This window comes from Carassius auratus, chromosome 2 (genome assembly GCF_003368295.1).
Source record: "Carassius auratus strain Wakin chromosome 2, ASM336829v1, whole genome shotgun sequence".
NCBI lineage: Eukaryota > Metazoa > Chordata > Actinopteri > Cypriniformes > Cyprinidae > Carassius > Carassius auratus.
Window position 1 is genome coordinate 29,498,934 of NC_039244.1, and position 18,339 is coordinate 29,517,272.

At 35.5% G+C, this 18,339-nt stretch overlaps 1 protein-coding gene across 3 annotated transcripts in view; it reads right to left on the reverse strand.

The window, feature by feature from the left end:
* The window catches only part of LOC113039776 (adhesion G protein-coupled receptor L2-like), a 100,068-nt gene that overhangs the window by 33,371 nt on the left and 48,358 nt on the right, over window positions 1-18,339 (reverse strand). For 2 of the 3 annotated variants that reach the window (XM_026197869.1, XM_026197885.1), the window contains exons 6-8: window positions 3,144-3,377; window positions 2,228-2,331; window positions 1,291-1,476 (exon numbers count right to left, since the gene is read on the reverse strand). In XM_026197869.1, coding sequence (XP_026053654.1) covers window positions 1,291-1,476; window positions 2,228-2,331; window positions 3,144-3,377 — 524 coding nt within the window. The remainder of the gene's footprint in view (window positions 1-1,290; window positions 1,477-2,227; window positions 2,332-3,143; window positions 3,378-18,339) is intronic. The other variant, XM_026197877.1, reaches the window with a different exon arrangement.

The following is an 18,339-nucleotide window of genomic DNA, read 5'->3' on the forward strand; positions in this document are numbered from 1 at the left end:
ATGGAGAACAGATTAAAACTGTCTTTGTTTTTTACTTAAAATTAAAAAATGTGAAAATATTAATTCCATTTCAAATTATGATGATTCAAACAAAACATGATACAATATTTCAGTGTGACGGTGAAAATATGATTTTTAGTTGTGACATAATTTCCATCATGACCAAAGATGCTGTACCTAAGTCTTAGTGAATAACACGTTCAAGTTTTTTTTATTGTTGTAATTTCTTAGCAAACTCTAACTGTAATTATGTAAAAGATATCAAAATATCACTTACGGTTTGTATTAATACAAGAAGTTGTCAATAATCCTTCTGTTGTCACAGTCAGTTCAGACGAGCTTTAAAATGTGTTTTTCATTTCTGAGAGTCCACAGGGCAAAAAGTGCCTATAGCTGAAGAAATATCTGTGTATTTTCAAAGCTGAGGTCATACAGAGTATGAAAGAAGGTCCATAACCCTGTTTCCATGAATGAGCATCTCTCTTCTAGAAGGCACTGGCTGAAGACGGAGATAAACTCAACTTCAGAAAAACAAGACTTAATGTGAATAATGAAATTATTTAGTTACATAACAGGCCCTTTACTATAATTAATGAACCTGATGAAGTTATAACATTATCAGTTTAAAGCAGTATTTATAAAAATTTAGATTTTTACATCATCTGAAAGCTGAATAAATCATCTCTCCAGTGATGTCTGGTTTGTTCGGAGGACAATATTAGTCTAAAATAAAACTGTTTGAAAATCTGGAATCTGACAGAGCAAAAAAATCTAAATACTGAGAAAATCATCTTTAAAGTTGTTCAAATGAATTCTTAGCAATGCATATTACTGATCAAAAATGTAGTTTTTATATATTTATTGTAGGAAATGTACAAAATATCTTCATTGAACATGATCTTTACTTAATATCCTAATGATTTTTGGCATAAAAGAAAAATCGATTGACCCAGACTGCTTTTGTACTCCAGGGTCACATATCTATAATATTTTTCTGTTATTTTGCGGTGCTTTTGGGCCAGGCTGCTATCGTAGGCCTGAATGATGCAGAATTACGCTCTCTATATTTTGACATGCAGAGAATTACCAAACATAAAACGAAACCAAAAATAATTGCTATATAAGACTTGGTGGTAATGCTGTAAGAGTTTGACTCTTCCTGGTATTCCCTCAATAATCAACTTTGTCCAAGTTTTAAAGCATAAATGAACTCTTGCTGGTCACTGAACCAGGACACGGTTTTAGGACTTGAATCAGATTGGCTGTGGCCGGTCATGTGATGCACTGCACCTTGTTGAAGCTGCGTCCGGCCGTGTCTTTATCGCTGGGCTTGAGCTCCTGCAGCTGAGCGTCCAGTATATCCACCAGCTGCTCCATGAGCCGCACAGAGGAGCTGACGTCGCCCGCGTACACGCGACCCGAGGAGTGACGCGCCAGCTCGTTCGCCAGGTTCGCAGCGTTCTCACCGCTCCGGATCTGAAGATGTGAGGAGTTCAGAGGTCAGAAACATCAGTCTAACACACCTCAGGATATCTGCGCTTCTTAGCCATAACTGTGCATGCTTGGCTTTGACATTTAGTCAGTTATTATTATTTTCCCCCTCCATCTGGTGTAGTAATACTCCCGTAGATCAAAGTTAGCAATAATTAAGATGTTTTGCATGTTTTTAAAGAAGTCTCTTCTGCTCATCATAAAAATAGAGTAATATCATGAAATATCATTCTAATCTAAAACATCTGTTTTCTGTGAATCTGTGTTAAAGTGTAATGTATTTCTGTGATGCTCCGCTGTATTTTCAGCATCATTCCTCCAGTCTTCAGTGTCACGTGATCTTCAGAAATCATTCTGATATAAATGTAAACAGAGATGCATCTAAATAAATTCGAATGTCATGTAAAAGTTCATTTATTTCAGTAATTCAGTGCACACAGACTGAAGTGGTTTAAGTCTTTAAGGTTCTTTTAATTGAGATGATTTTGGCTCACATTTAACAAAAACCCACCAATTCACTATTTGACAATTTGAGTTGAATTACTGAAATAAATGAATTTTTCCACGACATTTGAATTTATTGAGATGCACCTGAATATGATCGCTCATCTCTAACATACTAAATGCAAACACAAGGCATGAACATTAAACATTAACAGAATGATCTTCAGTAAAGCTGCTATGCAACTGTGAAAAGTGCAATAGAAATACATTCTAGCGAGTATTTGGGACTTACCTTCTGTGCCACCTGTGCCACCCAGTGAGACGTGCAGTTACTGAGGTCAGGACCTCTGGGACTCCAGATCCCGTCGGCAGACGTGCAGAGGAACAGAGCGATTCCTGGAGAACCACAGAAGAGATATGATTCAGTCTATCAGTGATATGATTTCTGCACATTCACCAAAACCCCCGTTATAATCAATGACACCGTTTACACTGCACTATGAGTCTCTCAGTTATACTGTGCTTTCACTCGGCACGTTATGATAAAAGTATTGATATACGTCGTGCAAGCTTTGATGCTCTAAATATGATGCTATAATCAACACTTGCATGTTCCTGTGGCTCAGTGGTAGAGCATTGCGTTAGCAGCGCAAAAGGTTGTAGGTTCAATACCCAGGAACACACACACTGGTAAAGAAAATGTATATAGCCTGAATGCACTGGAAGTCACATCTGCTAAATGTAAATATCACACTTTTCACGATTAGTTCATCTAATTAGTAAAACACAGTTTTCAATGGGGTTCATATGTTACGCTCATTTCATATGCAAAGATGTTAGCCAATCACAGCAGTGGGCGTTTACAATGAGTCTCACTGCAAATCAGAGAAAAACAAATTACCATTTATATCTAAATTATGAGTGTTATAAAACAAAAAAACAAAGGTTGGGTTATAAGTGCAGCACGGGAAAGATTAGAAAATTATTTAAAAGATGCATTTCATGACCACCTTAAATTAGGATTAAATCTTGTGGAGTCTGTAATAAACTTTTCATGCAGCTCTGCATAATTTTTACTTATAAACTGAGCAATGATGATTTTGACATCTCCATATGGATGCCTTTCAAATAAGAAACGGCACATGCACACGCGGTCCCTTCTGCACTGATGACAGATTCCTGACACTAATTGCAAAAATAATTCAAACCTCGCGTTCCTTTAGGACACGGCCGCTCCACTGTGACTCCTCGGCGTGTCTGTGGCCAGGAGATCCCTCTGCTCTCCGTCCCGTCACAGAAGCGCCTGCCGGAGGGGGGCGGGTCAGGAGTGATGCTGATGCTGAGCGAGGGTCTCGGGGTGATGCTGGAGGTGCTGGTCCTGAAGGCAGGAGTGGATCTTCTGGGCTGCACTGTGGATGTAACGTCATCAGAGACCGTTGGTACTGAGGGAACAGGACAGAGGACACACACACTTTACTTGATCTCTTACAGTCTATAGACACAGATATCATTGTGTTGTAAACCCTCCCCTTGTCATTCAAGCACAAGAGGTCAGAAGAGACACATTTGAGACGGACTGGGATATTATAGTCAACTACAACTGAAAAAATACAAATTAATCCCCAAGCATGCATATTACTAGCATACTGGCTGTTTATTAGTACTTATAAACCACATATTAATGTTTAATTCTGCATGGGTATATTTCATATCTCTTAATACCTAAACTAATAACTACCTTAACTGTTAATAAGCAGCAAATTAAGAATTTACCGAGCCAAAAGTCATAGTTAACAGTTAAAGTGAGAATACGACCTTAAAATAAAGTTTGACCATAAAATTATAAAATTAATAAATACAAAATAAAAATATATAAATTAAAATATAATTGTTGCTAAAGCAACATTTCTCATTTTTGTTTTGATATTTTTATATAATAAAACTACTAAAAGCTAGGAGAAATATTCAATTTCAAATAAAAATATTACAGATTGTTTTGTTAATTGAAATAAATATATTTAATATAATATATTAAAAAGACAAAGACAAAAACACAAGAAAAAACTGCTAAAAACCTACAGAAAATGTAAAATACTGAAAATATAAAAAGCTAATACAATATATTAATAACAATTGTAGTATATAAAGAATGGATTTAATTACTTTTTATTATTATTATTTTTATTTATTTATTTATATTTATTTTATTTATACATTTTTTAGCATTAGGCTAATGCATGTTTTGTAAAATTTTCACTTTAGTTTGCTTTAGTAAAAAGAAATTGTTGTTTTTGTCCAAAATATTGTCAAAATGCATAATACTGTGAGCTGAGCAGATTATTAAACCGCTAATGTTCTCCATGGGTTACGTCACAACCCAAAGATACGCAGGTGAAATGGAGATGATAAACTGCCCTTAGACACGTGTGTGTGTGTGTCTGTGTGTGTGTGTGTGTGTGTGCGTGTGTGTGTGTGTGCGTGTGTGTGTGGTGATGGATTGTTCCCAGACTGTTCCCAGCACTCCCACAACCCCACACAGGATAAATGGTAAGACAGATGAATGGATGGATGTGCAGACGCAGATATGAACAAGTCCAGGAGTGATTCTAAACCGCTCTCATGTGTGCACCGTGAGTGCTTTTCCATTCTCCTCTGTGTTTTTGTGTTCCTGCGTCACACGGCGCAGCGACTGCATGGAAATCATCCATAATAATATCACAAGATACGAATGTGCTCAGAATCAAATATTTCTGTTCCCTTTCATTTCAGCGTCTGCTGAAGCCTGAAGAAGATCATTGGCAGATGGTGCACAAGCCCCGCCCCTTCACGCGTCTGTCACGTCACACATATTAAGAGACTCTGTCTGCATCTTGTTCTCTCTGTGATACGACGACAAACATGTTCTGGATGGAGCTTATGATTGAAGACTGAAGCATTAAACATACAGTCTGCTTTAATGAGTCTCTTCTGCCCACCAAGGCTGCTCAAAAATACAGTAAAACACTCATAATGTGAAATATTATTACAATTTACAATAGCTGTTTTCTGTGTGAATCTGTGTTAAAGTGTAATGTATTTCTGTGATGCTCCGCTGTATTTTCAGCATCATTCCTCCAGTCTTCAGTGTCACATGATCTTCAGAAATCATGAAAATATGATGATTTACTGCTCAAGAAACATTTCTGATTATTATCAGTGTTGAAAACAGTTGTGCTGCTCAATATTTATGCAGAAACCATGACGTACCATGTATGATTTTAATAGAAATGAATGCTTTTATTCAGCAAATATGCATTAAATTGATCAAAGGTGTGTTACAAAAGATCAAATAAATGCTTTTCTTTTAAAATCCTGAAGAAGAAAAAAGTTTACAAAACATTAGACAGCAAAAACAGGTTTTAACATCTAAGAATAACCATTATTAGTAACTAATCACCAAATATTAATTGTGAAACAAATCATCATATTATTCTGATTTCTGCAGATCATGTGACACTGAAGACTGGAGGAATGATGCTGAAAATACAGCGGAGCATCACAGAAATACATTACATTTTAACACAGATTCACACAGAAATTAGTTATGTCAAATTGTAATAATATTTGACAATATTAAAGAAAAGCAACCAATACATGTCTGCTAACATCAAAGAAAGATGTGCTTCAGGGTTTCAGGAAATAAAACACAGCATGTTGTAATATTGAGCAGATTCTGCACCGTGATTCATGATGAATGTTAATGAAGGAAGTTGAGTGGCTGGTGATCGTTCTGTTTGCTGCATTATAATGTAATCACAATAACAAAACCATCCCAAGTCCAAGGTTGTGTGCGTGTGTGTGTGTGTGTGTGTGTGTGTGTCATATCAAACATCTAAAAGCTTTATTGCTTCTAAGAAAGCTTCCCTAGAAAGCTGAGGACAGAGGCTGCATTACTTTATACTGACTGTAAAAACATTAGCAGATTATTCACAATACTTTCCATCGTTTAGACAGATCAAATAAATAAGGTTGGACCTGGTCTATCGTGATTTAAACTTCAGCAACCTGAAACACAACGCTTGATCAAACTTAAAAGAGCTTTTGACATCAAAGTTCTTGAATGATGTGCATTTCACAAGACAGAGCCAAAGTTACAGTATTTACTGACAGATTAAAACAACCTTCACATCAAAGTGCTGGATAATGAATATTTGTGGCGATAAACTTCTCTCTGTGCCGAACTTCCGTGCAGAGTAACTAAACAAAACTATCAGCAACTTGCCAAAAAAAAACACTTTTTTGTCACTTTGTCACATTGTGACGCTCAAATTTTATCATCAGCAAAATCATCTAATAAAATATATTATATTGTAATGCTTGCTTTAAAATTGTATTTAAAATATTTAAATGCTTTTTTTGCTTTTGCACTTTAAATTTAACCTAATTTACTCTCAAAAATCAATAAAATGCAGCAAATTCAGTTAAAATAATTGTTTTCTAGATTATAAATGCCTTATTTAAAAACAATGCTACTTATCAATGCATTTTCATTACATATTAATGTAGTCAATCAATTTTCAACTAACTAAATACAGCTTTAAAACATCCTAGTCCAATCTAACCTTTCGGGACTATTATAGCCACTGAAGTTTTCCAGACAAAAGCAGTAACTCATCTTCATCGTTTTCTCAGCTTCATTGCCGTTTCATTATTATTGATGACATTATAGACAGCAGCAAGTCTAATAGGCTTCATTTACTACACTAATGCACTAATGATCTATTCTGACACATCAGTAATTTGTCCCATCTGTTTACATTCCCTTAAGACAGAACTGTCTGTGTTTACATGCATGTTGCGGATGTTCATCAGAAAACAGACGCACATACGCAAGTGAGCAATGTGAAAGCAGTAGATTGTAGTCCGTTACCGATTACAAATTACATGACAAAAATTGTAGTTACAATCTGTAACAATCTGGATTACACACATTAGATGTAGACGGACTACTTTTTGATTACTTTTAGATTACTTTCGTTTATCACATAGACTTTTACCGTACTGAAAAAAAGAGAAAAATGCATTCCACTCTTTCTTTTAAAAATCATAAAATGCATTAAACAATACATTACAGATATAGACTCCAACATGTTTGCATTATGGGAGTGTTACGAACAGGCGATTTTAGCATAACAAATGGCATCCATGTGTGGTAAAAGATCAGACCATGTATGTTTCTGAATCAACTTAAAAACATTTAACACAATTTAGGCACATATATATTACACAAAACTAAAACAAAGTTCACAACACCAATGTAGTTTGGCACACATGTGTGGTTTATACACTAACGTTTAACAAGTTTTAGGTTTATGGTTAAGGTTGGACACACTTATGATTGTAAAAACCATAAAAGCATGTGTCTTGATTAAAAAACATCGGAAATCTTTTTTGAGTTATCACATTTCATTATGCCTTTTCAGAGCAGTTTAATTGCCCTAATTATAACATTTCACTGTTTTTAACCCTACCTTCAAGCTATAATGTAGTTTTTTATGCGTTACATAAATCAGGGATTTACAACAAATCTGTTTGTTCTGAGCACAAACTGCAAGCTTTATATTTATATACATTGTTTCTATTACTTTCTAACTTTTACTTTACTAGACTGCTGATCTAAATAGAATATTACTATTAAACAAGATATAAATAATCAAATATAATTACATTATTTTTCAAACTATAGAAATCCCTGCCTGTTCAGAATTCATACAGAATGCAGTTTGATGTTTTCATCTGCAAACAAAATAAATAGCTTAAATTTAACTCGCAATGTTAACTTCTAAAATAAAAGAATCAAATTAAAATGTTTAGACAAGAAAAAGAATCCGCTGAATTATATTGCACTGTACATGCTTTCAAATACAGTAAAATACACAAAACATCTTACTGATAGACCTCTGTTTCCTCTGCAAACTATTTACACTTGAGATCAAAATCGGTATAAAGCATCGATACATTTCACTGGTATTGGTACTAGGGCTGCAAAGGGGTGGAAACTTTCCAAAAATCCCTGGAATATTCCAAAAAATCCTCTAAAGTTTCCAAAAATTTCTGGAATATTTCCTAAATTTACTGGAATTGTTTTACCTTTTTGCAACCCTAACTGGTACTGAATGCTGATATTTTGGTATTGAGACAACACTAACTGCCAGTGTTTACACACACACACACACACACACAGGGCCAGCTTACAAAACACCAATCTGGAACAAATCTGGTTGTGTTTCAGTTGATTTTGATCCAGACCTCCCTGAACAGCCCAATGTGCAAAACTACACAAAACACGAAGTGGACTCTCACAGCTGCTACAACAAAAGGACAATATGTTCTGCTTGTGGCATCATGAGACAATTTTCTGCTTGTGGCATCATGAGACAATGTTTGCCATCTTTGAAGTAGCAGACATGACACAATTAAACAGGTTCATCGTCGATTAATGTGACTCACAATCAGACATTTTCAAATCGACTAAAAAGTCAACAACCCTGAACACAAACAGGCTGAATTGCAATGTGCATAATATGCATCCTATAAAGTGAAAACTATGTCAGTGGTACTCAGAGAGCATACTATTTCTGGAGGGTTTTCAAAGTATGCATCTGTGCCTGATTTTTCAGCCAATATTGTGTATAAACCCTTGCAGTATGGAAGCTGTTCGGTTTCCAATGGCTTCCTATTTTGGTCCTTTTTTTTTTTTTGTGGGGGATGTTGTAGCATTCCTAACCCAATCCTGGTTTAGCTCATACTCAAAGAATGCTATTTTATTATAGCTACAATGTTACAGTACTCTGTGTTTTTGTACGTAGTAGGTGTACTCAATTTGGGAATGGGGTTAGCAGCAATAGAAGTCCCAATCTCAGCCAAGTCTCATGGTCACTTTTCAATTCACATGTTTGTTCATTTCTTAACCATTCACATTCTCACTAATCAGTCTCATACTTCATCTGTGACCACACCACAGGGAAATAAATAACACTGTTGTGTTCCTACACTGGAGAAACACAAACTTACAACCCACACCTCTGATAGACAGCCACAATTCAAGGTTTACTTCACACAGATACCACAATTTTTGTGACATAGTTTCAACTTTGCTTAAAAAAAAATTTAATTTAACTACTTTCCTATTAATAATAAAAAATTAGTGCAATAATTATTTTTAACCTGTACATCGACATCTCAAAATGTTTTAATGTTGTTCTGTGAATTCCAGCCATATTGATCAACCATTAATGTCCATAATATCATCCTTAACTGTAAAACAAAAGTAAAAACTTAGATTTTAACAACTTAACAGTACAAGTTTTGAATAAAACAAAAAGTACCTTACATTGCAGTTTAATAAAATGCATAGTTACATATCATTTATGACAAAAAACAACAGATGGGGTGAATGAAAATGTGAATTCACTCTCTGACAGTAGGTGGCGCTTATGGAAAAGCAGAAATACAGCCCTAATACACACTACTAAGCATCATACCGAGGAAAGATGAGAGAAAATGGCATTGAAAGCATGCTTTCTAGATGAAAACTTGTGAAACACTGTTCAGTTCTTAATCTCTCAGCAGCCTTGTAGTAACTGCATTAACCTTGAGTCCACTTAAATGTTCTTCTTAGGCGAAGCGTAAAGCAAAGAGAGCGAACGAGTGAGAGAAAATAAATACAGAGGTAAACTGGTTGTCTTTATTTTGACATCTCTTGGCTCATACCTCTGCAATTTTCTTTTTATTATGCCAGGCAATTTCACCACCTGGCAGGGGGAGGAGTCGCAGAGTATTGTCCATCAGAGCTTTCAGGAAAAGTAGCTTCAATTAGCTGTCAGTGTCACTGAAATCACCCTCAGCGCAGAAATCAGAACAGCCTATCAAAGACGAGAGCACTCAACAGCTCACAGCGATTAAGAATAACATGAGTCCAGACGGAAGAGCAATCCTGAATGGTCTGCTGAGAAATTGGGATTTCAAGAGGAAAAGTGGTGAGATTGCTAAACAAATTGACATTGGCTTGTGCTTATCACTGCTCTGGAGACTTCACTGACTAGAACCTGAAGAAATAAGACTGGCTAACCAGCGTCACTTCCTTTCTTTCAGGCTAAAATGCAAATGTAGTCTTTGTCCAAAGTTTTCCCCAGCTGGAGTTTTCTGCTGGTTGCCATTTGGAGGTGGGTTTATTACATGCTGGTGTTGTCAAAACAACAATTTAGGATCAGCACGTGTTTGTGCCGTCTGGAGGCACCAAAGTGCCAATGCTTTGGTGCTCCCAAGATTTCAAGACCTTAAAAAAAAGCACTGCATCAGGACCAACAACAAGTTAAAAGAATATAACCATGCAGAAGTGATTTGATGTTTGTGTAAATCACCATTGCTTTGGGCAAATATGAAAAATGTGGTTAGTAAATATGACTTTATTTATTTTTTTACCTCATTTCAGACAAATTTACACTTACAATCAATAGTTTCTTCAAATTTCTCTTAGATGGTCCTTTTTGAAGTTCCCAAAAACCATCAAGGGAAAATGTATCTGTTGGGTTTCAACTCCACTATTGATTAAATATCAGTTTCCACTCTTGACCGAGCAGTGTTAATTTTGTTGACTAAATATTTTCGTCATTATTTTCGTCACGAATATATTTTTGCGGACGAAAACGAAACGAAAACTAAAAAAGAAAGCACTGATGGAGACTAAAACTATGACTAAATTGATTGACATTATCGTCAACAAATAAAGGACGAGACGAAAATAGACTGTGACGAAAATCAAATCAGCAGACGGGAGAGATGCAAGGAATGAACAAAAGAACCGGCAAAACGGAACAGGAGACACTGCATGAGAGAAGAGAACCAATCCGAGCCTGACTTATTGAGACGTGAAGCGAAGGTTTTCAGTTTTTAAATGAGCTCCCGGGAAGACGGCATTCGAAGAGGTGATGTCTAAAAGAGCGACAAAATGTCCACAGCTCACTTCACATTTGACGACGAACAAAACAAAACAAAGTGTAAAGCACGCGGGGCGCTCATTCGTGGCAAGAACACAACCAATTTGAAAAGACATTTACAGACGGGACACCTGGACATTTTCTCAAATGTAATTTCACAACGATGTTCTTTTGTTTATTGAGCTAAGCAAAATTGGAATAGAGCAGTGCGTAGATGTTGTAGCATTAAATATTACGAACTGAAAAGTACTGTAAAATAGCCCCTTCTTCAAGTTAGATGAGAACACAATACTAATACGTAATATTATGATACATACATTTGATTAATACTAATGTTTAATATATATTATAATGTTCTTTTTGTAGACAATATCACAAATATTTCTATATTAGTCATGTGAAACGTGAATGTTCACATCCTATCATTATACATACTAATCTAGCAATATTGTAGTATTTAAAACATACAATATTGCTAGACAAATGAATACCTTATAAAATCTTGTTACTTTTTTATCCACCCAACTTATTAAATATTTACTTTAAATGTATGCACTTATTGTTCAGCTCAGCTGTAAGCTTTAAGGTCCTGGACCTAACGTTATTTTTCTTTTATTGATGGTCAATTGGCAGCTAGTTATTGTTTACATTATCATGACAGTGTTTGTTGCTGCATAAAAGCTTTTGAATCGAAATAAAGACACAGTTGTGTTGAAATTAAGTTGAATTTGTGTTTTATATATTTTGGTTAAGTTTGTTTCCTATACCAGCAGTAAAAATTGTCTAGTAAATCTGTTATTGATTTTAGTCTTATTTTAGTCGACTAAAATACCAAGCAATTTTAGTCGACTAAAATAAGACTAAAATTAAAACAAATCAGAGGACTAAAACTTGACTAAAACTAAAAAGAATTATAGTCAAAAGACTAAGACTAAAACTAAATTAAAATTTCATGTCAAAATTAACACTGTGACCGAGAGTCAACTTCCCTGCCATCTCCATCAGTTAATGTGTGATTGAGACGGATGGACTCTAACAGGTCATCTGGGGGAAAATACACTTCGTCCCACAGTATAGGGCTTAAATTCCATCTCGAAACTTCCTTTTATAACCATTGACAATCATAGATGACAAAAGGTCTTTGTCCAATCTTTTCCAACATTTTATGAAATATGTAGGGCTCGCCTGAATAATCGACTAAACATTAGTCAGAGAAAAGGCTTAGTCTGCAAAATTCTTTTTAGTCAGTCACAGAAAAACTGGTCCATTTCTGTGACAGACAGATCATTAACGGCTGGTCCTTGTGTTAATTACAGTACAACAGGCAGGAAATCCAAATGGTCACCTATCATTCATCGACCTTCAATATTAACCCAGACAAATGTGAGCTATTAGGTGCATGTCTAAGTGTTTGTGTGGTTTGTTGAAGCGGTTAACACATCTACTGAATGATATGGACATGCTGGTGCAATCACTGGCATTTTTTTTCTGATAACAATAAAAACAGCCATCATTTTGCTCATTTAGATAAGAATAATTAAAAACTGCGAAGTGTCTATTTGTATACATCAACAACATCCAAAAGCCGTGCTTTTGTAAAATAAAGAAAATAAACAGGACGCACTTTCTGCCATTCGGTCTCTGTGAACTGGAGCGCATCACAAAACATGAACCGACACAGTCACCATATAGGCTACTTGCCTCACAGAAATTGACAAAATCGAAAACAAAAACGTAATCTGTATTTAAGGTGTCCACTGTACTGTGGAGATGGCGAGTAAGTATTGCTAACTTTATCTTTGCAGCCAACAATGACTCAGAAAACATTGGTTTATTAATAAATAATTAAAATATTAAAATAAAATAATTTAATCACAGCCATTACTTTTACAGGTGCTTTGTGGCAAGCTTTGTGCATGTGCTTAATCGGGGATAGGCTGTATATTAAAGGCCCCCCAATTAAATTAATATAAGCACGCGATTAGTCGATTAGTCGAAATTCCATCCATTCTTTCAAACTGAATTAGGAAAAACAAACCAATAGCAAAACATTATTTGAAATACTAATCTATACATTATTTCATACCCTTGAGTTACTTATAGTGAAGGATCTAGAACCTGCCAGTTCCAGGCCCAGCTTGATGTTGCTGTCCAGCATCTACAAATTGCAAACTGTGCCAAGCGACCAATGAGAAACATTCAGTAGATTAACATCTGCATCTCTTTAGCTGTTAATAATAGACCACATCAAGATAAACTGCCGCTGTTTCTAGATCTACCCGCACTTTACCATTCAATCCTAAATGGACATCAAAAACACTTAATCCCTAATATTACATTTCGATAAATGTAGTAATATTTCCACTTAACTGCTGACATTATATTTGTACTGTACAGCCAAACACTATTGCAGGTAACACATTACAAGCAATGTGAGTTAACTAGTAAAGCATTACTTTTTAATTTACAAGAAAATATGTGACGTGAGTTACTTTTTTTTTTTTTTAAGGAGGAAACTCCAGCTACTTTGTTTTCCCATGTATTGACTGACAGCTCTTCAGCATGTTGAGAGAAATCAGGAGTGAGTGCAAAGGTTTTATGTGCGCTGTGTGAACATGATGTTACTGTTTTTCTAGACTAAATCTCACTCGCACAAAAACATATTCAGTATTCCTCAAAATGAATAATAACAGTAAAGTGCAAACTCAGAATATGCTGCAAATCTGAAATAATAAAAAAAAATTTTTATAACTATTGTTGTCAAAAGACCCGGTACTTCGGTACCAAGTCGGTACAAAAAAAATGAAAATGTGACGGTAGCAGGTTTCTTTAAGTACCGGTGGTACAGAGGACCCGGTCAACCCGGTTCTTGACGCATACAGCGCTATGATTTCCACGAAACAGAAACACGGACAGAATCTAAAGATCCAGTCATGAAAATGAAACTTCCGTTTTAATACGGACCAGTATCTGTAAATGTTAAGCCACAAAAGTTGGTTGAAATCTGAATCCTGCATGTTCTGCGCGTCTCTGTGTGAATGAATGAATGGTTTGTTTACTACATAGACTGAAGCGCGAGACACTTGCAGAAAGTTCATAAATGCATCAAAAACATCACCAGAACTGTTCTGAGTCACTTCACAAGCATTTTACCATTTCATTTGAGTAAAACCAGAGTCAAAATAAAAGTAGTCAGTCAAAATAAAAGTTCATTTTTACATTGTGCTAAGAAATATTACTATTTTTTAGTAAAATATATGTGATACTTCTACTACTGTTGAAAAAAATTAATTAATTTAAAGAAATAAATCACACAATATTTCTTCCATGTTTTAATTTTAATAGCAAATCCCCTTTATTTACCAAAAAAATAAAATGTTTTAAATGTAATTAATTAAAAGACAAATTAAATTTGGATGAATCTTGTTTTTCATAATTATATTACTTGTAGAGAAACACAATTGTAAATTAGTATAAATAATGGCATTGGTTTTATTTTTAGTGATAAAAAGTGTTTATTTGTTTTTTATTAGTATATGTTTGTGTTTTGCTTTGGTACCGAAATTGTTACCAAGAACCATGGATTTTCACTGGAATCGGTGCCGAATACTGACATTTTTGTACTGACAACACTAGTAATAACACACAAATGATTTAATCCCATTTTGTTAACCAAAGTCTTTGTGTTTCTTTTTTTTTCATTTATTTCTGGAGAAAGTTGAACCTTCTTCTCTTAGCTGAAAGCTTAAAGGTTTGATTGAGCTGCGCCCTCTACTGTACCTTCGTGAATTTACATTTGCTTTCCTTTTGCTGTGAAAGGACTTTAACATTTGCCCAAAACAGAACTTTTTTTATACTAAAAACAAACAAGCGCAGCCCAGATAAGAAAAAGTAACAATGCATTACTTTCCATAAAATGTAATTAGTTTTTTTTATTTTTTATGGAGTAACGCAATATTGTAAAAGTAAGTTTCCCCAACACTGCTGCCTCCTGGTGTTGCCTGGTTTCTCACCAGTTTTTATTCTCCATTATCCAACATCAAATGGAGTTTTTTTGTTCTTTGCCAGTTACCTTATGCTTGCTCAATAGGAAACAAAAGATATTATGTACTATGCACAACATCTTGACTTGGCTTGATTGTCAATTAACTCTTGTTCAGGGGCGATGAAAATTTGCTGTTCTGATCTGTGCTGCTCAAGCCGCAAACCATTTCAGGCAGTTCAGTCTGATTTATCTTAGACTCTCTTTAAAGATTTACAGTCTTAGACCCCAAACGAGCATTACATTTCCACTAGTCAGCACAGACTAACAGGTGTCAAACGCTCCATTGCTAAACGACAGAATTGGCAGGTTGACTGGTGAGTCCCTGTGAATAGCCACAGGCACATTAAAATCAGACGGATTGGTGCCCAAGTCAGAGACTCCATTTAGAGACGCTGATGTATGTGTGCTAAAGACCAAAGAGAGTGGAAATGTGGCTTATTAACTCTGGGACTGACACTGCCTCTAGGAATACACTGCGAATATGAAGCAGGAGAATGAAAAACAGGCAAACAGTGAGGAGGCAGAGGAAAAAAAAAACTGAACAATACTCTCTTTTTCCTTGCTGGCTGTTCTCGGGTTCTGTTTGCTGCGAATGCTTCGATTCATCTCAAAATGTGTTATACTGAAACTCAAAACACACAGAGGCACCCTTGTGGGATATCCCCAGAGGACAGCGGCTTTCAAAACCACACTTTAGTCTCTTATTAAGCTCCAAAGCCAGAGTGATATGCACCAACACTAGCTTTAAGTAAGCCATATAACTATGTATTAAAACAAAATGAACAAAACAACTGTCATTCCAATGGAAGCTGAGCGCTCCTTGTGCCTATAGGAACTATTCATTTTAAATATTGTACACGGAGTTCAAAAAGAGGACACGAGTAGAAATCAGTAGTTAAGTTGTATTTACAACACTGTTCCAGAACAGTTCAACCCAAATATTCAGATGTGTGCAGCAGATTTTATGGAGGATGAGGTTTCCTGAACCAGTAGCTTGCAAAGCGGCTGTTTCTATAAAGTATAAAGTCTGGCGCTTCTGACTCACAGCTTGTAAGTACGTTATTTATATTTAAATAATTTGCCAATGATGATTCATACGTGCGTTTTAAGCAGTAGGCTTGTTTGTTGTTTCTTGGATCACAAATGCAGACATTGTTTTATGTTTACGTTGCCCGATAACTCAATGCGTAAAAAGACAGTTTAAGTCATTATAATCAGTATTTATGTCTGCACTGGATGCAATAAATACCTTGTTTGTAATGGGTTTTATTGGTTTTGTCTCGTCTAGTGATGTCTGGTAGTGATCGACCGATGTATCGGTTTACCGATATTTTTCCCGATATTTAAGCATTTTTCCATAATCGGGTATCGGTTTTGTAATATCGGATTCGCCGATTTACGGCGACATCTTGTGGCCGTTTTGAGATTTCCACCATTGCAGCCCGGGTGTCTGAGGAGATCAGTCAACAACAACTCAGTGGACAGGTAAATATATGTTCTACTTGGTTTGCTTTAATTAATCAACTTTATTTAACATAACAGACATGCACAAATGAGATCTGAGACATAAATTCCTGATATAGTTAATTTATGCAGCTTGTTTCTAAACAATTGAGACGAACTCATTGAGTCACGTAGTGTAATTCATCATGTCCTGCCCCAATAAAGACGTATCTTTACATGAATTAAATAAAACAGACATGAATGAGTGCATGTTGAAAATAAAAGCGTTGAATTTAATTCTCTATTTGTTGTATTTGCTCAGCATTAGTCTAGAAGAGAAAGTTCGTTCATATTGCTTAGCAACTGACAGATGATCTGGAGGCTTAAGCACGGCCACTGAATGAAACTGAATGAAACCACTGAATGAGACAAGATTATCTTGTTTAAACACCCTAGATTATATTATCATTTACTACATAACAATTATTTCGCTAATACACATATAAATATAGCCTACCGCTTTGTGGAAATTAATTATTATCTCCATGCGCGATCGCGGTTGATTAAGTTATAGTCAAACAGCACTTTGTCAGTTGGCATTTCATGATTTAACGTTAGATTAAATTTAGATCATAAAATGCCAACTGACAAGTGCTGTTTAACTTTATATAGTCTCGGGAAAAAAAGTTCGTTCATATTGCTCAGCACCTGACTGGGTTGATGATCAGGAAGCCTCAAGCAATGCCACTGAATGAAACTTTTGACAAGATTATCTTGTTTAAACACCCTAGATTATATTATCATTTACTACATAACAATTATTTCGCTAATACACATATAGGGTACATATACCGCTTTGTGGAAATTAATTATTTATTATCTCCATGCGCGATCGCGGTTGATTAAATTATAGTCAAACAGCACTTTGTCATTTGGCATTTCATGATCTAACGTTAGATTGAATCTAGATCATAAAATGCCAACTGATAAGTGCTGTTTAACTTTATATAGTCTCGGGAAAAAAAGTTCGTTCATATTTCTCAGCACCTGACTGGGTTGATGATCAGGAAGCCTCAAGCACGGCCACTGCATACAATTTTTGAAGGAAGCAGGCTTACAGGGCAGAATGCTGAAAGACTCTGTTTTCTACACTAAAACCTAGTTCTGCTTAGCTGGGAGTAAATGGCTATGCACTCCTAAATAGCCCTCCCGCCCCCACCAATATGTTAGAATCATTTTTGTGCTTTATTTATTTACCTGTTTTTATTTTTTTACCTCATCAAAGCTTTTATTTTAAAACAAAGACACTTAGTAACAGTGCGCTTAAATTTTTTGGACTCAGACCCCTCTATTTATTTGTGTATAAATATAATGTTTTTTTTTTTGTATGCAAGGGGGGAGTGATTGTTATAAATAAAATGTTTTTTTCAGCTCATTTGTGTTGTAATAATTGTCAGAAACAGAAGTATAACAGTAAATAAATATCGGTTCTGCATATCGGTTATCGGGTACATAAACATACAAATAATCGGTATCGGTATCGGTTATAAAAAACCAATATCGGTCGATCACTAATGTCTGGATTGTGAATGAATCTTTCTATTTAACTGAAAATTCTTAGTGAACCATTCAAACCAATTTGAACTGAATCTTTTGAAATGGTTCACGTCTCCAGTACGCAGCAATCCACAAATTACTTAAGTTATTTGGTTTATAAATATGCCTTACACTCCCTCTGACGTGAAATAAACCAATATCCAGAGTTATTCAGTTACTCCTAACAGTACATTAACGAGCAGCTAGATGGAGTTTCGTGCTACTGGGAGACGGTATAGTATGTTAAGGGGGGTAAAATTTCCGTTAGTGATGTGCGGGTCGGGGTTTTTTCCAACCCGCGGGTCCCGCTTTTATGAAATTATTTGGCCCGCCCCAGCTGCA